Source organism: Chaetura pelagica, unplaced genomic scaffold, assembly GCF_000747805.2.
Source record: "Chaetura pelagica isolate M959 unplaced genomic scaffold, ChaPel_1.0 scaffold76, whole genome shotgun sequence".
NCBI classification, from domain to species: Eukaryota; Metazoa; Chordata; class Aves; order Apodiformes; family Apodidae; genus Chaetura; species Chaetura pelagica.
The window spans coordinates 9,652,887-9,675,387 of record NW_009970723.1 but is presented as its reverse complement, the minus strand read 5'-3'; the positions used below and the strand labels follow the sequence as shown (position 1 = coordinate 9,675,387).

At 34.6% G+C, this 22,501-nt stretch overlaps 1 protein-coding gene across 2 annotated transcripts in view; it reads right to left on the bottom strand.

The window, feature by feature from the left end:
- Nucleotides 1–22,501, bottom strand: part of VPS13B (vacuolar protein sorting 13 homolog B (yeast)) — a 429,191-nt gene that overhangs the window by 202,506 nt on the left and 204,184 nt on the right. For both annotated transcript variants that reach the window (XM_010006448.1, XM_010006447.1), the window contains exons 21-24: nucleotides 20,580–20,707; nucleotides 12,761–12,995; nucleotides 5,148–5,368; nucleotides 211–417 (exon numbers count right to left, since the gene is read on the bottom strand). In XM_010006448.1, the coding sequence (XP_010004750.1) occupies nucleotides 211–417; nucleotides 5,148–5,368; nucleotides 12,761–12,995; nucleotides 20,580–20,707 (791 nt within the window). The remainder of the gene's footprint in view (nucleotides 1–210; nucleotides 418–5,147; nucleotides 5,369–12,760; nucleotides 12,996–20,579; nucleotides 20,708–22,501) is intronic.

Genomic DNA, 22,501 nt, shown 5'->3' with positions numbered 1-22,501 from the left:
GTCACATGTAGTTCTAAAACACCAGTTACTATTCTAATTATTATTCTAATAATTCTGGACTTGCAAAGTACCTTATGCTTCTTGACCTGGAAACACTAACTCTTTCAACTTCAAAGAGAAACAAAACAGAACAATAATAAACACAGGAGCAATACAGGCTTCTTGTTTTTCTCCCTCCTCTTGTTTCACATTTCTTCTAAGAAAGCCTACCTCTGTAGTGGTCCCAATATCAGCAGATGGGCTGTATGTGCTGGTATCTGGTGGCACAGTACCAACACTGCTTTTAACTGGAGAGCTAGGAGGAGCAGGTCCTGCCATGGTTTCAGAATAGACAGAAGTTTGATATAGAATTCCTCTCCTCTGAATTTTATTCCAGACTTTACTTGTGATCTCAGCCAGTTCATACAGAAGCTGTACCTAAAAGAAAAAGAAAACAAAACAACAATATTTTTTTTAAGATGAAGCTTTCCTTAATGAAGTGAAGGAAAATAATGAAAGTCCTCCCACTGAGACTTATAATGTAGCAGAACAGAGCTTCTCTCCATTGATAGTATTTTGATAAGCAACTACTTTGCAATTAAAATAATTAACTTCAGTTCCAGTATAGTGATTTTGGTAAAAATAATCCGTGCTTTGTCTACACAAATGGTATGCAGCTCATAAAAACATAACCAATAACATGGTATTGTAAAACTTTTACTAATAGCTAAACAAAAGTTATTCATTGTATATGTCGTATGTATAGTCATTGCCTCCAAAAAAAAAGGCAAACATATAAACTTTATGAAATATTAGCAATGCAAAAATGATTAATTTGAATTATACTAAAATAATGATCCCACACAGTATATGAAACTGTTCTATGTTTTAGGAATATCTACTATTAAAGTCAATAGTCTCCTGGCATATGTCATTCCAATATTCAGAAACACAATGTCTAACCTTGCACATTGTTTGACTCAGTTCTAAGATATTTACATAAGTTATTGTAAATAAGCATTAATCACAGAACTTGTATGACAACATACTGCAATTTACTGTATAAAACAAGCTCAGAGAAAACTGCAAACAATATATAAGCAGATCCACAGCTGGATACCATACCCAACTTGCCATTATAAAAAAATGGAAATTCTCATATTTATAAAAACTTTAAGCCTCAGGACACATCTAGTCTATGAAGCTGGCTTCTTATGTGGGTAGAACAGATGCAGGAAAACACTGTTGTCAATCTACATTTGATATAAAACAGTACTTGATTTCGTGCGTGAGAATGTGTGATGAAGGCTGAAAGCACACACTACAGTCCTTTCTTAAGAGGTGAAGTGCTGGAATTTTATAAAAACCTTAATTCATCTTGGATTTCCTTTTGAAGTTTCAAGGCTTACATTGAGCAGGTCATACACTCTTTTGACAGAATTTTTCCTTAAAGGAGATAAACTTCTCAGTACATTTTTTGGTCTGCATAAACAGAGTAATCTACAGACAAACAGTAACTCTGGCTGTAGCTGAAAGATCTTTATGTTTGTAGCCATCTGATATGCATTGGTAACCTTTAAACTACTAATTAATAATTGCTAAGTTTTTCCAAGTAATTTCCATGTACCTCAGGAACATCAACTAATAATGTCCATCTGATTGATTGAGTAATATAACATTAACTGGTGTTGACACTTCTCTGTCTCTAGAAAATTAATAGGGTACAGGCACATATCCAAATCATACATGCTTGCAACCTCCCCTCAAAATATTTTTTGATTACAAAAGCAAAGGATAATTTAAGCTATACTTGTCTTTATGAAGCAAGGCTTCCAGAATTGTAATTATGCTACTGTTCATAAAGGGACAAAATAATGCAAAAGATGGAACTTCTGTGTTTATATACATGGCCATATACAAGGTAAAGAGGTTTGTCTTCAGCTAATCCAACACTGAAGAACTTCAATCATACTGGAGTTGCAAGTCATAACCATAAAAGCTAATGATTACTTATGTTATGAGGGAGATTTTAAAATATTGCTCAGGCTAGAATCTTTGCAGCCACTCTGAAACAGTGGCTATTTCAGACAGCAGCAGCCATCTCTCCAAATATTGCCAGCAACCAAACTCCTAAGTAATGTGACCCTAATACTCTACCCTGCTCTGAAACGAGAACAAAACAAGTTCACCAAGAAAAAAGGCACACTTTGATTTGAGAAAGATGATTTTCATGGAGATAAGTTAAAAAGTAAAAAATACCAAAAACCTCACACCAGAGCTCATTAAAACATAAAAGAAGCCACATGTCTACATGTAAAGAAAAGTTTAAAACTTCAGATAAAGAGCTGGAGTTGTCTTTTATAACTTTTAATACACTTAATCTTATTCCACTGGTTTCACTCATTAAAATGGAAGGATTTCTACTTCTCTTGCTGGTTGCACTTTTTCAAGTGAGTAGTCTTTATATTTTGAAAATTCACTTCTGATTATATGAGCTAATGTAAGTGTAAGCCATCTCTCCTTTTTAAATATTTTTAGCATAACATTTAATAAATAATAATTATTTTTAGTACACATGACAAAAATAGGAATAACTCTGCCAGTACTTGTTAAGAAAAGTTTCCCTCTCACTGTTTCAACTCCCTCCCCAGCAAAACCACACATAACTCAGTAAGACCCCACTGACTACTTGGCAAAATCTGTAAAGTTCAATACGTTACAGCATTTTATACATTAAAAATAACACATTACTACAAAATTGAAAACTACAAGAAAAGGCAATATCCTGGCAATCTTGCAGACTGGAAGCATCTATTGAATTTAAAGGGATATAACCATCAGAATATGGTTTCATTTGAAATCATAATAGTCATTTAGTAAAATATCTTCACCTTAGCTACCATTTAACAAATTCCCTAAGTATCACCTACCTTAAGGCTGTCATCTATAGACAAAATACAGCCCATCATTAAAAGAATCAAATTTCATAGTTACCCTACTGTGAATTTATAACTACCAAATGCTGTTTATGTAATTGTCCTTTCCATCTTCTGTTCTTAAACATCTGGTTAAAGAAGACTTTTTTTTTTTTTTTCATTTTGCATAAGTAAAGCAGAAAGAATAAGACAGGCAGATGTAAGGGAGAAAAGACACATCAAGAACCTTCACTAAACTCAAATAATTTGTATATATCTTTTTGGTCATAGTACTTCAGTAAATGAATAATATCACAGTGTACTAAGACACCCTTTAAGACAACAGTATATGGTCTGATATTCTACTGTACAACTTTATTTTAACATTTCACTATACCTTTAACATGATTTATATGGATATTACAATATAATTTTTTTTACTGCAAATATTTTCATAGTTTGCAAAACAAATTATTTGATCACACTTCGCTAGAAAAGTTTGAAAATGTTTTCCTTACTGCCTTTTTCTTTTTAATTGGCAACTCAAACTTAGATATGGCTTCAACTTATAACAATGCTGTTCTGCTTATAAATTAATGCTATTAATATATTACATACATTAACCATGCATAATACATTTGGAGATTAAAAAAAAATAAATAAAGCAGAGTTGATCAAACAACTTGCTGGAATTTTACTGAAAGGGTACTGATCAAGAGCAGCAAACTACATGAACCTTTCAAAACATTTGCCAATTCTCTAAATAGCTGCTAATATCAAGATTAATTTGCTACAGTTCTATGAAAATTAATACAGGATAAAACAGGTTTCCATAGGCTGTGAAATTACTGCATATGAATTCATTAGACGTTATGGAAATACCACAACGTTGCAATGTAAAGCTTTCAGAAGTCTTTAAATTGAAAATGCAAAATTGTCAGCAAAATAATTTTTTTCTTTCCTATTTATACTTTACAACACAGTGACAAACCTTTATGTGTGCAAACACACCTGTCATACAGCTTTACAAGTCTGAGTAGACCTTGTTGAGGCTGCTCAGTTTTGAATTTTAATTTACCACATCTGGTGTGCTATCTCACTCTAGCAGTCCTGTTCTAGTGTGAGCAGGAGCCCATCCAGTACAGAAGACAATGGCATGCAGCAAATGAGTCAGAAATAACTTGGAAGGAAGGTAGTGAATGGGACAGGAGACCACACACTGAGGATAAAATAAAACACTTTTTTCATGCATAGACCATGGAATGAGGCAAGGGAAAAATTGCATGTGACCGAGAAATGTTTTGTGTGAGTACACACAAGGGATAACATTAAAATTACACCAGGCACCTTAGCTTTAGTATTCCCAGACTTAGGCCCTAGATTCATAAACTTTTACAAATGTGATATGCTATCTATCAGATCAAAATCATATTACTTTGTGTTCTTTCCCTTTCTTTGTATTCACTGAAGCAAAAAACCCAGTTTATTTGTCCATGACACCCTCTGAAGACTCTCACATGTGGCTAAAACTTGGGAGCAGACAGCATGTGAATACAGAGCCTGCTCAGGAATCAACAGTTTTGTGGTTCTCATGAATAGTAGTATTTTATTCAGCATCACTGGAAAAGCTGCAACTGTCAGGAAAGTGTTAACACAAGTTGCAGTAAAGATTATTCAAAAATTTTCATAGAAAACCAGCTCTATTTGGCACTACAGCAAACTTGATCCAGGTCAGTAAAATACAGGGTGCACTTCTGAAAATCTAGTAACACCTTTGCCTTTTAATAAACATAAATGAAATGGCAGCTTTTGTTTAAACACTTTCATCTGTTGCTTTTTTCCTTTACTACAGCATACCATTATTCGCCTAAAAAACTTCGTATGTTTGAAGAAATGTTAGTTCTATGATAATATGTTAAAGAATTACATTAAACCACTTCAATATATGTGACAGCAGAATAGCACTTTAGCATTTAATGGTACATCTGCAATTCATTTCACTCCATCAGCCAAAAGATGCATTTATACTGTAACTATTACATTTTGAGAAGAGTTAAATTACAAAACTTGAGAGAGCTTCAAAGCAAATCTTAATCTAAGTACCTCGATCTTGATGGCCCAGTTGAACAAAAAAAAAAAACCAAAACAACAAAGAGAGAGATAGAAGAGACCCTCTTCAACAAAATGCAGAAAAATTGCACTTAAATTGAGTTATTTTTAATTTCCTTTCATAAATCAATTAAATGTACCAACCTGGGGGTTGGAGCACTTTATTTCAAAGGACTCAAGGTCGACATGGAGGCAGACAACAAATGAGTGTCTGGATTCTGGCCCCGAAGTGAGCAGTTTCTGTGAAGTCACAGCTAATGTAGAAGTACAGCCCATTGGTTCCACTAAATTAAGTGTCATTTGTTGTCCAAGAAGGGTATATATACTGAAATGATGAAGACTAATAGTCCATGGAAAAGCATCACCTAATGATTAAAAGGAAGGGAAAACAGTTAAATAATTACATAAGAAAACTAGGTCATTTTCTCAAAATACAGTAAAGGCCTTATCCCAAAGCCCTTTAGAAGTCAGCAAGTGCAATCAACAACCAATAAATTGATTCCAAACTCCCACAAATATAATTCAACCATCAATTCCATGTTATACCTTAAAATCTAAACAACAGCAATAAGTATTTTACAACTTTTTGCAAATTGAAAAACAATGGGAATTTTAACCAAAACTGTGAACAAACATGTACAACAGTCCTGAAAGAAGTCTCTTTGTTTTATACGATTTCCCTCAAATTGAGGAGTCTTCTGAAATCACTCTCCTCATTTTTTTCAGCATATGGGTGGCACAGACAGTTCTTTACATTACATTGCATTGGAGCAGTGATGCCACATAGTAAAGCCTATCCCAATGCACTGCTCAAGGAAGTGAGACCTTGATCACAATGCAGCTCCTTCCACTGCCTCCACTTCACTTTCTAGAAACACAACAGTGATGGATTTTGTAAAAATAAATTACTATAGATACGCACAGAGCACTTAACTTCTTATATTTAGGAGAGAGACTACTCAGAGAAGTGCCTGGCAGCCTACTATCAATCATTATCAAGAATAATTGGTGAGGGAAATGGCAGTGTCCAGCTGAACAATAAAATGGCTGCAACTTTGGCACAATCCATTTTCTTTAGATTGTCAATAAATGGGGGGAAAAAAAACCAACAAAAAAACTTTCTAAAGTAGGACCACGGGTATAATTATTTGGGTAGGTCTTTAAAGGAGAACAGGAAGTCTTTTTAGTGAGACAAAACCTGCAGCAGCTCTACTAGCTATAGTTGAAAGGAATTGAGAATACAGTCACAAGTAAGAAGAGTCCAAATTAATCTAACGCCCCAGAAGCCTTGAGAATAAGAACAGAAGATGGCAGACAAATAAAAATGTACACTGGGTTGGGCCCTTGGAGTCTCATATGGCAATAAAAATTCAAACTAGTGTATTTAAACAATATACAAAGAGTGTGTTTTCTGCCTGGTGTGGCCTACAGTCAACACTGTCCTGCTGGGAAGCCACAACAGTAAGAAATAGCCCAAATTAAGTGCTAGCTGTGATTACTTAAAAGAAACCTTAGCAAAATATAGAAATTAAAATAATGCTGAATCAGGGTTTTTTTACTGTATTATTTTAATTAAGAGTTCTACGATTTCTTCCATGAGTGGCACCAGCAATACATTTATATGGTCAGGAGCATGTATCAGGACAGTTTGTGTATCTCATCCTAATAAAGAATCAAAAACTTCAGTAGTTTATTTTGAAGGTATTGCGCACTGAAGAATTCAAGTCAGCCAAAGTAATTTGAAAATATTTTGGAAATGATTCAGATTAGAAATTTTAAAGTAGTTAGCAATCTGTATTTTTTCCAAGCTCAGTCAGCCAAGACACAGAAAATATTAATTGTAATAGATGGAAAAAAATTAAAATGCAAAGTCAATTCTAATGACATGTTCCTAATTATTATACATGAACTTTGTTTTTCTCTATGACCACCACGGTAAATTAACATTATTTATATTTCATGGATTAGAAAGAATCTCCAAAGAAAATACTGAATGTTGATTCCACTGTGCTGCATACATTACCTGCCTTAAGAGGAAAATACTAAATTTTGTCATTAAAAAGAAAACACAATATGCTGAACAAACACTGTTGTAAAGGTATGGCAAATTTACAACTATAGATTTCCCCCTAATATAATAAATTACCTCTTCTTTAGCTCCATACACACTATGTGACCATTATAATGTTATACTGGAACTGTCCATCTGATAGATTCTTGGTTTTCTTTTGTACCTATGCTTGCTTTTTTGTTGTTTTTAAGAAAAACCTGTACCTGCAGTCATTTGCAGTTCAGTTTTATTAAACAATATAAATAATTAATTCAAACTGTCTAAACATCAGAAACAACATTGTTTACAGGATTCATTTAAAAAAATATTTATTAGTAGGAAAAGAAGAAAAAGTCCAGGGGAAGCAGTTGTATGGCTGCATAATTCTAGGTGCATCCAGTTGAAATCCCTAAGTGTTCTGCTCAAGTCCAGGGCTTGCTTTCAGCAGATGAGGTTTAGTTCCCCAGACTTCAACTGTAAGCACAAACAAATGCACTTTTCTAACTTAAACCATACTACTAGAGATCTCTAACAGCTGAACATGACAAGTTCTTTATGCAGAACTTCACTGCTATTCAGATAGTGAAGAAAGACACTAAAATCTGAGAAATAATTTTATAAGGTCATTAAGAATAAAAGCCAAGTTAAATACAGTAATAACCATGTTTTATGGATGACAACATCATATATAAACCCAAATAGCACACTATTTGCATGTCAAGTGTTCACCTTACAATTTACAGAAATTGTTTTTCAACTATACTGAAACTGAGCTTTTTTTAAATGATGATAACTTATAAGAATGGCAACATACTGCTGCTCTACTTTAAGCATTTAACTTTTTGCAGGTTGCAATCTACATGCTTCTATTACATTGTAGTTTATGACCAATACGTTGCATTATAATTAATTCACACACTAGTATTAAAAGCCCTAATTTTTTATTTCCCTAAAAATCACTTGACAACTTACTGAGTTTAAACATATACTACAAAAATGTGTGAGGTTATATAATTTGTCGTATTTCACAAATAAAAGTCATGCATCAGATTTAAATATTTGAAATACAGTGATTTATATGCTAGTCAGTATACTGCTGTCCATATGAGAACATGAATATGATTTCTACCAATATCAGCAACAATTTTAAAATACTTTGAACACTGTTTTCTAAGACACATTTTACTGTGCCTTACTTAAATACCTGCATCTTACTGTATCTGACGTAGCTGAACATTTTTGCAAAGATGAATTAATAAAGTTATCAGTATGAACTCAAAGGAAAACAATTTACAGCACCACCAATGGATTATTTTTAAAAGGAAAAAAAAAAAAAAAAAAAAATTTGAAATAGGGAGAACAGACTGAAAAAAAGAGTAAATAGTTAAAAAGTATGAGTGGAAGCCTGGAAAGGACTCTAAAATAATAAAAACTGTAAACTTCTAAATACAGGAGGATTTCACAGATGCCAAAAATACTGCCATTATTACTCTCAAATTTTAGTTCTCTTCCCTAAACAGGTTGCCCAGGGATGTTGTGGATGCCTGCTCCCTTGAAGTGTTCAAGGCCAGGCTGGATGGGGCTTTGAGCAACCTGTTCTACTGGGACGTGTCCCTGCCCGTAACAGGAAGGTTGGAACTAGATGATCTGCAAGGTCCCTTCCAACCCAAACCATTCTATGGTTCAAGTCTTCATTTTATTTTCCTATTTATTCTCCTATTAAAACATTATACATTTTTGGAAGACCACTTAGTAATCCAGAAGTCCTGATCATAACAATGTATGTTGTTCAACTGTAAATGTACCACATTTTATCCTATCACTATAGGTTAGGACTTAGACTATACAGATGAATTGTCAACTATTTGAAGCTGGATGTACACAAGCATGCACAAAAAGTCACAACTCACCCTAAGCATTTCACTCATGCCCAAACTGAGTTTCTAAATATTTATTTCTTCTTAGTATCCATTTTACTTTAAGGACAGCTACAAATATGACAGAGTGCCCCCACCCCCCTTCCCCACAAATGGGGAAGTCAAAGGGCAACAGATTAAGTTTCACCGGGAGAGTTTTCATCTAAGAAATTTTTTACATTAAGAACAATAGTTCACTGGAACAACCTCCCCAGAGATGTGCAGGTTTTCAAGGAGCAACTGGAAAGGGTGCTGGATAATCTCATCTAGGCTCCCTTTGCCACAAAAGTTTGGACCAGATGATCACTCAAGGTCCCTTCCATCCTGGGCTGCTCTATGATTTTGTTGTTCTATTTTAATATTGACAGTGAATAATACGTCATGGATCTATCATCCGATTGATTTGAACTATAAAGGCGGTACTTTATGTAACTAAATACTTTTAATGATCTTAATCAGTTGTATTTGTTATTCAAAAGAAGTTCAATTGAATGTCTTGTTTTTTACACAGATAATTGAATTTCTGTTTATGTTGCTTTGTGTGACAGAGCTCTGTTACCTTTCTGGATTAAAGTATTGTACTTGAAATATTAAGTATTTCTGCAAACTACATTTACCTCAGAAATTTATCAGAACCCTGAAAAACAAATGAAAAGACCTGATTGTTGGATAAACTATTTTTACAGTATGTTAACAAGCTAAGACCAGTAGGTCTCTGTAAGCAGGCTGCAATATTCCCAAATGACAGTATGAATACGCTTCCTTTTCCTCTTTTCGTTTTTTATGTAATAAGAAAAATACACACACAAGTGAAGCACACAGCTTTCTTAAAAGTAACAACGCATCTTTGTAAACAAGCCTTTTACTTTTATCTTCTCTATAAAAGAAGGAACTATTCAAAAAGTAGTTTCTGAGAAATGCAAGGTTCGATAAATATAATTCCAGAGGGATGGTAACATGTGTCTTAAAAATGGTGGTATGCCCCTGAATTCTTGTTCAAAGACAGAAAACAAATTAAGAGACTTTCTTAATAGAAGTCCATAAAAATGTATTTACCTCTACATGGAAAGAAACAAAGAAGGTGACTTAAAAGCTTTGACAAAAAAAAAAAATTAATAGTCTGTTTAAGAAGGAGTTTTGGCATGGAAGATGGCAAAAGCTTCATTTGAGAATAAAAAATATCAAGATTGTGAGAACTTCTGTTTGGCATTATTCCCAGAGCACAAAGCCACACACAAATAAATTCCTTACCATAGGCTTTATCCCAACCAGAGAGATTCTTTCTCTCACTAGAATCTTTCCTTAAAATCTGGGTTTCACAAAATTCAAATGACTTCTAACTTTCATAAATTGTTTAAATTACATAATCAGTTTAAAACAAAAAATTACTTTTGTTAAATATATTTATCTTTTAGCTGTCACTATTAGCAAATTAGATAATTCCTACTGAACTTTATCAGGAAACACACAGTTACTTTTCTCTTTTTTTTTTTTTTTTCCCCTTCCAGTTAGCAGCATCTCTAATATGACTTTCAGTACTAAAATCTACAATTTTATTTTTGTGCTGTGAGTTAAGCTAAAATACAGGAAAGAGGAGAAGGGTCCAATATAAGTGGCAGAACAAAGGGAGAGGGAAAACACTGTTACAAATCCAAATCAATTTCAGATGGCAGTAGCAGCTCTTGAATGTGCTTTTGACTTAATTTTTCATAGCATATCCTTTATAATTCTTCACATTTCAGCAATAAGTATGCAGAAACCAGCATAATTTTCCCACAAAATTTGGTCACAAAAGCAATGGAATATTTGCTGCATCTCCCACTTTTCATCTTAGAATGAACACAAAAAACAGCAACAATAATATAACTTCAAAATAATATAGTTCAAGAATACAATAACGAAGGAACGGTACAAAAATGTACTGGTTTGGGGTCACGCTATTTTTTTCATAGTAGCTGGTGTGATGCTATGTTTTGGATTTGAAATGAAAACTGCTAATAACATGGACAATGTTTCAGTTATTACTGAACAGTGTCTGTACAGTGTTAAGGTCTTTTCTGCTTTTCACAGTGTCCCACCAGCAAGTAGGCTGGGGGTGCACAAGAAGCTGGGAGGGGACACAGTTGGGACAATTGACCCCAAATGACCAAAGGGATATTCTGTACCATACGACACTGCACTCAGCAAAAAAAAGCTGGGGGGAGAAGGATGGTGAAAGGCATTCAGAGTTAGGGCATCTGTCTTCCCAAGTAACCGTTACATGTGATGGAGCCTTGCTTTCCCAGAAATGGCTGAACACCTCCCTGCTGATGGGAAAAAGTGACGGAATTCCTCATTTGCTTTGCTTGCATGTACACCTTTTGCTTTACCTATTAAAGTGTCTTCATCTCAGTCCATGAGTTTTCTCACTTTTACCCTCCTGATTCTTTCCCCATCCTGCTATGGGGGAGTGAGTGAGCGGCTGTGAGTGGCTGAGCTCTCCACTGGGGTTAAAGAACAACTCGAATTTCTATGAAATTTTAAACTGTTTTGTTAGTTTGTTTGTATATGTTTGGAGTTGGAAGGGACCTCAAAGATCATCTTGGTTATAAGGCTAGATATCTCATACATGTCATTAAAATAAACCCAAGCCTCAAGACCATCAGGGATACTTGGCTTAACTTTTTTGAATACACAATTTTTCATGGGAATATCTGTAGAACAAGATTTTTACATCAGTATTCCTTCAGAATACTGCTACAAATCCATTTAACCGTTACTTTGATCATTTCTAAGGGCTCTATTTAAAAAAAAAAAAAAAGTATTGAACATAAGCAGCTTGTTTTCACTTGCTAGATCCTTTACAGCTTATCCCCTCCTTTCATTTCACAATTTAGTTGTGGAATGTTAAAAGCTAATTCTTCCCTCAAAGTGGTCTGCAACTCAAAATTCTATGAAATATTAGCTTTTCAAATAATAACTACTGTAGTTTTTCTCATCCTTAACTAGTGCACAAGAGCATTCCCCTGTACACACTTGTATAAACCTTCTCAATTCTTTTCTTCAAATCTCAAAAAAACTTGCAACAATCTCTATAGACACAAAACACAGCACAATTGTTGCCTATCATGATGACCAATAAAATCTCATTCTTTTCTTTTGAGAGTCTGCTATATTTATTTATCTATTTTCTTGTCTTACATTGAATCATAGAATATCTCCAAGGAGCATCAATTCCAACTCCATGTTCCTCATAGGACTACCTAAAACTAAGCCACATGACTAGCATTGTCCAGATCTCCTTGAACTCTGACAGGGTTGGCACCATGACCACTTCCTGCACAGCCTGTGTCAGTGACCAAACACCCTCTCAGTGAAGAACCTTTTCCTAATGTCCAGTTTAAATATTAGATCCAAGCAGCAAAGGTGGCAAGAGAAGTTTTTCCTAACCTGGCTACATTCTTTCTTGGAATTCACAACTCACTGCCCCCTCTCCTGTTGTCAAACTTAACATGGCTACACAGTAACTTGAATGACAAAACCAATGAAGATAAAAAAATTGCACTTCTGATTTTATTTTATTTTTTTTCCTTCAGCAAACAAAACATACTGCAGAACTAGTTCTCTGGTAATTTTTACTTTCATCTCCATGCAACAAACCTTGTCATTAGTATTTCTAGCCATCAATAATACATAACATACTGGTAAAAGAGCAGCAAAGCATCAGAAGATTTAAAAATAAAATGAAAGAATTTTCATAACAGAAAAAAATGGAAACTGAAGAGTAAGATTTTTAAAGTGTATTACACTACCTTCTTCCAGGATGGGTCTCAGCACGACAAATGGGATTTCCTGCAATGGCTCCATATGTTTGTGTCCAGCACTCATAATCTTTACCTGGGGCAAGCAGACAACAAGTGTGCCAGGCATACTGGCCTGTCCATGGTACCAGCTTCGCACAGTCCCAGGAATGTCACCTGATACAATAGTACTTGGGGAAGGCAGGCTATCATTCGGAAGGAATACACAACAAGATTGCACTTCAAGCTGGAAAAAAAAAGCCAAGAAAGATTTCTGAGAAACAGATGACCATTTCCCCAACCCCTGACGTGGAGTATTCATCTTGAAACAAAATCACAAGTTACTCATCCAACACAGTTGATCGAAAATAGTAATAGCTTAGAGTTGAAATAAAAGGAAAGATGGCACCAAAGGGTGGAAAATAATAGATTCTTGTAAATTCTGGTTATGGGAGGGGAGGGAAGAAGTGTGATTTTGGTCTGTAAAATTGATCAGAAAGGTGTTTCCATATAAAACAAAAATACATCTATCAAGATTTAAACAGCTTTTTACAAGAAGAGTAATCGAGTCAGAAAATGTTCTCCCAGTAAAGCTGAGAAAGCCCAACTCTTTTTGCAGTTCATTAGTTTTGCTAGCAATAGCTAAGTCTCTAGGAAGAACCAACATTTTATATGCTGTTACTTTTCTATGAAGACTTCTATAAAGAACTATTTCCAGGAAAGTTCCATCTTTACTTTGCAGTCAGCAGTATTGAGCGTGTACAAAAAGGTTAATCATCAGAAAAACATAAACTTTAGCAATTAACTGACTTTAAAACAAAAGGATAGGTGAATACATACATGAAGTGAAAGATAAAGCAATAGAATAATTGTACCAGTTGGGTTGGAAAGGACCCCAAAGTTCACCTAGTTCCAACCCCCTGCATGGGCCGAGAGACCTCCCAGTAGACCAGGTTGCTCCAAGCCCCATCCAACCTGGCCTTCAACTCTTCCTTCAAGGGAGAGGACATCCACAACTTCCTTAGGCAACCTGTTCCAATGTCTCACCAACCTCACAGGAAATAATTTTTTTCTTATATCTAATTTAAATCTATCCTTTAGCAGCTTAAAACCATTACCCCTTGTCCTCACACTACAAAACTTCCTTCCCAGCTTTCCTGTAGGCCTCCTTCAGGTACTGGAAGGCCACTATGAGGTTTCCCCAAAGCCTCTTCTTCTGCAGGATGAACAACCCCAACTCTCTCAGCCTGTCGTGATAGGAGCAGTGTTCCAGGCCTCTGATCATTTCTGTGGCCCTCCTCTGGACTCACTCCAACAGGTCCATGTCCTTCCTATGTTGGGGGCTCCAGAACTGGGCACAGCACTCCAGTACAGTTCACAGAGTTTATACAGCTTTTGTCCTGTCTTCACTGCAAATCAGAACTAGTGTATAAGGTTTCATATGAAATAGCACTTTTTTGTTCTTTATTTTGAAGCAATAGTGTTATCCTGAAACATTTCTGACCATTCTGCCATCTCCTTATGAGCTTCTAGTAAGGCTGAGTGAGGCCAAACCAAGAACCGAACTCATCATGACTCTAATGCAGGGGTGGCATAAACTGCAGACTGTTGGTCTTCCTTGGCTTTTACAAGCAAATCTCTGCACCTGGATATCGAACAGTCAGCAGAGCTGAACATTTCATTGAGTGAGTACATGCTATTATGCAGTTTATTTCTTCAAATTATTTGGAAAAGTACACTGCACAAAATGTTGGACACAAGATGCTAATTGTAGCTGTGATAAAAGAATATTTGTGCTGCAACCTTGTGTAACAGAGTCTTTCAATTTGACATCTTTAAAGGTATCATAGCTTAAAACTGATAACCAGATTGTATGGCATACTTTCCTCTGAAGGCTAATAGTTCCTCAAGACCATAATAGTAATTTGCAACAGCACTGGAATTGCCCAGCACCATAAGTACTTTGCCAGTCTAGTGAGGACAACTTAGATATTCATCTTTATTTTAGCATTTTTGTGCCCTTTTGCTTAGACACACTGACAAGAATTCACTGCAGAAAAATATAAGTAGAATTTTGCAAAAATAAATACATTGTTACATGAAGTCTGTGTTTGTTTCTAGTTTTAGAACTGTTTGAGTTGTAAAATGAAGTTGATTATATCTTTGATACGTAGTTTATTGATCCAAGTTTGCAGAGTGTACTTTATTTATACTGGATGAAAAGCAATGGTGTATTGTTACAGATGTAATAGATTTGGATTTTTTTTTTTCAACTGGTAAATTAGTCACTGTGTCAATTTGGAAAATTTTTTACAATGACACATTAGATAGTTTTCTGGTCTATCAGTAATAGGTTGCAGGTCAAGCCATTGTGGGATAATGATAAATAGATGACAAAAGAAATTATTATCAGCATAACTTTTGTTTTATCAGTGCATTTGCTGAATAAACAGTTTATAATAAATCATTCATTTTATATATATATATCCATGATGATTAACATCAAATGCTGCCTGGATACACAGACCATGTGGTAATAATAATCAAAAAATTTCACCAACTTAGAGAGATACTACACTTAATCACATTACCAGCAGCAGGATCTACAGAGTACTCTTGAGAGGAGATCTCAATATTTAGCAGAGTTTTTACCTTCATTTACAGTTTAGTTCAGCTTTGTACTGAAGACAGGTTCTTCAGATAATTTTTATTCTATTTTAATGTGTCACATCGAGAATGTAGAAGTGGAATCACAACAGTTTCACTCCTTCAAATGCCTGAGGGAAATTCCTGTTTACACAGGCAGCTACTTTGCTATTCCTTTTCAAACAACTGGCATTGGACCATGACTTTTGGTAGGATTTAAATGATAGCATCAAGTCCTCAATATGTAATATTACAGATTTGATTACAGATATGGTTTGCTTACTTGTGTTTAATTTTAAGTTTTAAATGGATAATTGATTTTTGCAAAACAGTATTGCAGGATTTCAAAGGCCAACACAATGAACATAGGGCAAAATTCCCCATTTTAGGGCAAATTATGCTATTATTATAATTACAAAAGAAATTACCAAATTGGATGCACATGGGCCCAGTAAGTGCACAATTTCATTGCACCTGTAGAACTTCTCACAGGCAGGTTCTGCTTACACTCAGCTATCAACTTCAATGGAATTTGTGTACATTTATCTCACAGAATCTGGAGTTCTGTCTAATAAAAGTTCCAGTGAAGGAATGGAAGAGCATACCTAAACTGATGGAATTATGTTGGACAGAAGTGAGAATGTGCACTACAGATTGCTTCACCAATCAGAAAGTGCTTCAAAAGATATGTATTCCAAATTCTCAAAATTAAACTACATCTATAACATATATTAAAGCTATCATATAAATCTTTTTACACTTTTTAAATAACTGTTAAACTGTGTGTATAAAATTGAGAATTTAATGTAAAATGTGACTGATTTATGTAACTGAATATAAATCTGCAGCAGTAAATCTTGCATTAATGTAAGGATCTGACAATCCAAGGGAAAGAAAATGAAGTAATCTGCCAGTAAGAAGTCCTCAAGCTGGGGGTCAGATCCTGTTCATGGAAACCATCTGGTTGGGACCCTCCAAGCCACACCAAACACAAATGATCTTTTAAAAAAATATCCTATTCATTAATGCTTCGCAGCTGCACTGAGTGTTACTTCATTTTTCCATGGCAACATCCTTTCTGTTTCAAGGATCTTATTTCAGTTTTGGTAGCAACGTGTTCTTTTGCCAATGCTGAACACATTCATGTGTTAAAGAGAAGGAACTATTACAAATTCTTGAAACAGTCACCCCTTATTTTAATTTCTATTATGTCAAGGCCTATATATTCTAAGTAACTTGTATCAATGATAAACCAATGAATGAAGAAGTATTTTTGCTTGTACTTTTAAAACTATGCAAAGCATATTGATCTGAACTTTTATTAATATGTAAGTCTAAAAAGATGCAATGACTTTAAGACTATTGTATAAAAAGGAGAGTATTAGGTTACTGGAAAAAATGGAGTATTTTTAATTCACATTTTATAAAAAGAGAATGTTGCTTGATAGAGGGAACAGTGAAGTATATACTGCAGAAGAATTAAGTCTTCCTAACTGGGAAGGGTGGGTGAGAGTGAAATGAAAAAAGCGACACACTGTAGTTGCCCTGCGGAGGTTAAACAAAGAGGGACAGATTGTTCAAGAGTCTTTACAGCCTTTAATTGTAGTGATACCATCAGGAGATTCCCTTCCCTAACCCTCATTTGATAGCTACATAAACCAATTAGAGGCACTGAAGATGACCCACAAGGTGACACTTGCATGAAGGGCAGTGGCCTCTGTCTGCATTAATCATCATCCATCATATGCTCTCAGCAGAAAAGCTAACGCGTTTTTCTGGGGCTTTTAGGTACCGAATATAAACTTTCAGTGACTCTCAAAACTGCAAAGAACCACGGTTACAGATCTCATGTAGGGGTTCTGATGCCATCATTATTATAAGAACATACCTCAGCCTCTGATATCCAAATCAGCTCTACCAATTAGACCATTTGCAGTTGAGTGAGACACACACAGTTACACTTAGACAAAGCAAGCCAGAAAATGATGTTTAGGAGTTAAACTAAAAAGCAACTATTACATAAATAGAAAGAGGAGCACACGAGTAAGAGAGTAAGTGAGCAGGCTACCTGTACATACAAATAAGCACAATAAGGATCAGCTGTATTTTTTTTACCACTTTAGAAACAAAGTCTTAGAAAAATACAAGAATCCCGTATAGTGCTAAGAAAATTGGATTTTTAAATGTTTTTGTTGATTTATAGAAAATTTCCTTTTTTTGTCAGTTTGTGGTAAGCAACCGACTTAAGAAATGATCCTGTCTCGTAACTGCTCAGTAAGTGCTGATAGGTTTAACTGCTCAGCTACAAGTCACAGCATCTCGTCCTGACCCATGAATAAAGACCACTGTTCAAAGAACAGGAACTCTAGTCAATCTCATCCTTATGTTTCTGTTCTTTCAATCAATGTTTCACTTTGACTAAGACTTTGTACAAGTTACATGTTTTAAAGAAAATACTATTTGCCATAATTTCAGGAAATAGACTGATTTTTTCTAATAATTTCAGGGATATTTAAAGGCATGTGGAAGACCTGGCTAAGTTTCATATGCAATAATTACACTCTTATTTAATTGGCATTCACTGTAACATTACTCATTAATTAATTTGCTTTTAATACAGATCCTTCATTGTTCTCAATGCAATTCAGCATTAACAACCAATTAAAAATAATTGTGTCTATATTGCTCCACAATTTTAGTCACTCTAAGTATGAAAGACACATGAGAAGTGAGTATTAGCCCCCTACAGAAAGCAACTGCCAAAAAGACTTCAAGGCTACATATAAAATCTAGGACTAAATAATAAATCCAACTTTTTATAGTTAAGCATGGAAGTCTTTTCACTTAATGCTAATAACTCACCACAAAACCAGTGCACAAAATCTTCATGCAATATTCTATCATGACCAAAGGCTAAACATGTACCAGCTTTGGATCCAAAATAAACTTTCCAGTTACTTTGGTTCCAAACACATTTACTTACTCAAACTTCCACTGAAAGAATGATGCTTTGATGATTTTAAGTTATGAAGTTCTGTGTTATCTGATGACAACTACAGACTTTTCTGTTCATGTTAATAAAAGATCCAGGAACATGAAAATAGCTTTAGGAAAAAAACCTAGAGCCTAGGTGCCCCAGCATTTAACAAGACAAAATATCCTAGAAATTTGCTTTTTCATGCCAAATAAATGGTAATAAAATATTGAAAATCTGTATTAATTTAACATTTAAATATACTTCTGTGTTTGATACAATGTGTATTATGTTTAATAAAATAAATGTATAATTTTGTACTTGAAAAACAGAGTCATAACTCTCATCTTACCCTCTATATATTGCCTTGCACAAATTTCATCCCTCCCATTTAGGGTGGTATTGAAGGAAAAAAGTTATATTTGTGCATCTGTGTCTTGAAAAATATATTTAAATAAAATAGACATAGGGACTATGAGCAATAATGTAAAGAAGAGCAAGCATATCTATAAATCCTTCATATTCCACTAAGGACTACTGCATATTTGTTTGGAAGTATAATGTTCTACTTTTCCTGTGGTATTTCCTTCGATTTTGTATGAACTTTTCACTGGTAACATGTAATGTCCTTGTACAGAACAGGCTGGATGGGGTTTTGAGCAAACTGATCTAGTGGGAGGTGTCCCCGCCCATGCAGGGGGGTTGGAACTAGATGATCTTTTAGGTCCTTTCCAAGCCAAAGCATTTGGTAACAGGCAAACTTAATTTTTAGCTGATCGATATCCTAACTGATATCTTAATTTCTTTGAAACAAATTAACCTTGCTCGTTGCTCACATAACAAAGTGTATCTTGAAAAATGTATAACCAGAATATTTAGTTCTGGTTCAGTTTTCCCCATTTGTAAAGGATCCAGCTCATCCGCATTATTACATTATTATTTTTATTATGACTCAAATTGTAAGACTTCTATATGGGGAATCTCATTGTGCTGGGTACCATCCAGACACATAACAAAAATACACTCCTTCCTTCAAACAGCTTACAAATTATCTCTCTTGACTCCCCTTATCTAGCTGTTTTAATCTCCAGTGGTGAGAAATTAAGAAAAAAAAGAAAACAAACAAAATACTAATGACACAGTGATGAAAGAGCTGGCTGAAAACTAAAGAGAGTTACTAGAAAGCATCTCCTCAACTTTAGTATGTTCTGCAATCAAGTCAAAAGTCTGAAGTTCTTGCTCAGGCAAATCTTCAACTTCTAAACTTTCTAGTACTTTGAACCCAAAGTACTTTCTGCATGAAAGAGGAGTAAAGTTGTGGGATAAGCCTGCACATGAGTATATTTCTTTGCAGGAAGAAGGAACAGGCATTCAATTATTTTCTGTCAGAAATAGTGGGTATTTTTTATTTTTTAAATTTTAGTTTAATGTAAAACCAGTTTTATGCTATATGCTAGTGTACCATTAAATACCAATCTCATAAAATGCACTGTTCAAAAGGTACAGATTACATTAGTTTTAAATTAGGGTAACTTCTAAGCAGGCACTTCATATATATACTTGCAAGAACAGAGTCCTAATTCTGGCATTTCTGAGCCATCTAGAATTTGATCACGCAGTCTCAACACAGGACTTCTAACATGTCCTTCTCTCTGTGTAGCATGCATATATACTGCCTCTTGAAAACTCTGCTTTTACTGATCAGTAATCACAATCTAGAGCAGCCTAGGATGAAGCTGTTTAATCCAAGTGGTCATCTACTTATCCTTTATAAATAGGTAGACAAGTGAGCAGCTGAGCCCTCACTGTGTAACATTATACCGTATCAAACAACCCAGGGAAGTGTTTATCATACATAATTTCCTCAAAAATTTTTAGAAAGGAAGGTATTCTGCAAATCTAACTTTAGATAAAAAGGTGCACAGCTATGTTTTTAATACAGAAAAGTGTGACAAACATTTTCTCAATATGATTCTTTTTAAGGAACTTACCCTTTCGAAACTAATATTCTAAAACAAAAGCATGCTTTGCTTAATTAACCAAAAATATCTATTTTATTTTTCCTTCTCTAAGACTTTAAAACTACTGAAGTAAGACAATAAAACTTCGGAGCTCCTTTAAAAACTCCCTAATAAAAAACACTAGGATGCATAAAAAGTATCATAAAGTTTGGAAGGACATAGGGTTTTTTTCACTTCCTTTTCATCTTACCTGAAGTGTAAGGCGCTTAACTGCATTCCACACTATTCCAATAAATTCTTTCATTCTTTCTTCAGGGCTTCTGCAGCTTTCAGATGAGTTCAGCATGGTTTTCACAGGAAGTGACAAAGGACGAGATTCTAATGCAAACAACAAAACTCAGTTGCACACAGAATATCTAACTAAGCAATATAACTAACCCATAGCAGAGAAAAATATTACTTACTTGAAATTTTAAAAGAGATTTTCTCTCACAATGTACACAATCACAGTGTGTCTATTATTAGTTTTGAACTTGGCAATGCAACTGTATCAGTTAAGCGTGGTGAGAAATGCAAATAAATTAAATGCTTAAACCTGTTTAATGTAAGCTGCTAAGAAAATATTATAAAGAATGCTTGATCTAAGGAAATTAAGTCAGTTTTCTAAGTGTGGTAAACTACTTTGTGATGGAATACCAATCCAAGAGGTTCTCTCATACATTGTTGTCAGTGTAATCTAAAAAAGGTTATAGTTTTCTGAACTCGTTGGAAGAAATGAAAGACAGCTCATGTTAAATCACAACCTTTGATTCGTTGTCTTTTAAAAACTCATTTAACAAAACCTTTAGTATGTTTCAGAAAAAAAAAAGGCATAAAAATGAAACAAGTATCTTACTTTGTCAAGCTTAAAGGTACTTATTGTGAAATATTTCAGCAAAATTCAATGTTATCCAGTAAAAAGATAATTTTCCTTAAATCGTTAGTTATTTAGTAACATGAATATGAAGATATCAGAAGAATTTAATTGAATATAAGCATAGCTGGACTTCAGAAGAGGACTAGTGAGGAGATCACATAATAACTGCAAATTCATTAAAGACTGTTAGAGTGGTACATAGCTCCTCCTGTCATTTCTTACAGGATATCCTCCTCCTTATCTTTTGGGATACCCACCAAATTACTGTAAGCTTCTTTAGCCCTTTCAGTTTGGGCTACATGTTGTAAAGATGACAAAACTGCAGGAATAAATTATTAAGTCTTCATAACTTCAAACTAAATTGAAAAAAGCACAGGTATGACAATTTATGTTATACAGCTAGGGTAAATGAGTGTCATATAAACCACAGAAAAATTCTTTAAAAAATTATGCTATCAACTGAGTTCAGGTAAGAAAAAGTATATGCCCCTTGATAAGCATCACTGGGTCTTCTGTCAGTTTTGGAAACATGCATGGAATTAAAAAAAGAACATCTGAGAAGTGAATTTCCGCCTAGAGTGTGCAATGTTAGTGCCTCTTGAGGAACTCATTTTTTACATTTTTCCTATCAAAGCTAGAAAATACCAGAGCTGATTAACATTCTACACAAAATCCTTCAACAACTAGTATTTTTGATGATCTGAAAAGAGAAACATTAAATTTTCTAACTGATGGGGAATCAAAAGATGCAAAAAGAGAGGTGGTCAAAAGAACAAAAAAGAACGTATATTGGTGCAGTACAATTAGTCTTCTCTGATATTCCTGGCTCCAATTATGGATCTATTGGAATGATAAAGAATGAGAACTGAATCATGAGGATGTAGAAATAGTTACACTCCAGGATTCTTGTCAGCTATGCTGGAGAAACAAACAAATAAATTGTTCATATGAGAAGTGGAGTAGCTAACTCATAGTATTTTCTCATGTGGACACTTCTATGCCATGCAGTGACTATTCCATCCACATGATGAATGGATTAAGTTAAAACAAAGACATTCAGTGAGTAATAGCTGCTCTGCTTTAACTTACCCTATCTCAGTACCTCTTCTCTGTGTAGTCAGGCCCTACACTATGCATATTACAAGGTAAGAATTAGGAACACCTTGAGTATCAAGAAATATTAAAATATAATCAAATATAATAAAAATACTGGAGTACAGAACTGCAGAACGTAGGTGTGGGTAAGGGCAAGAATG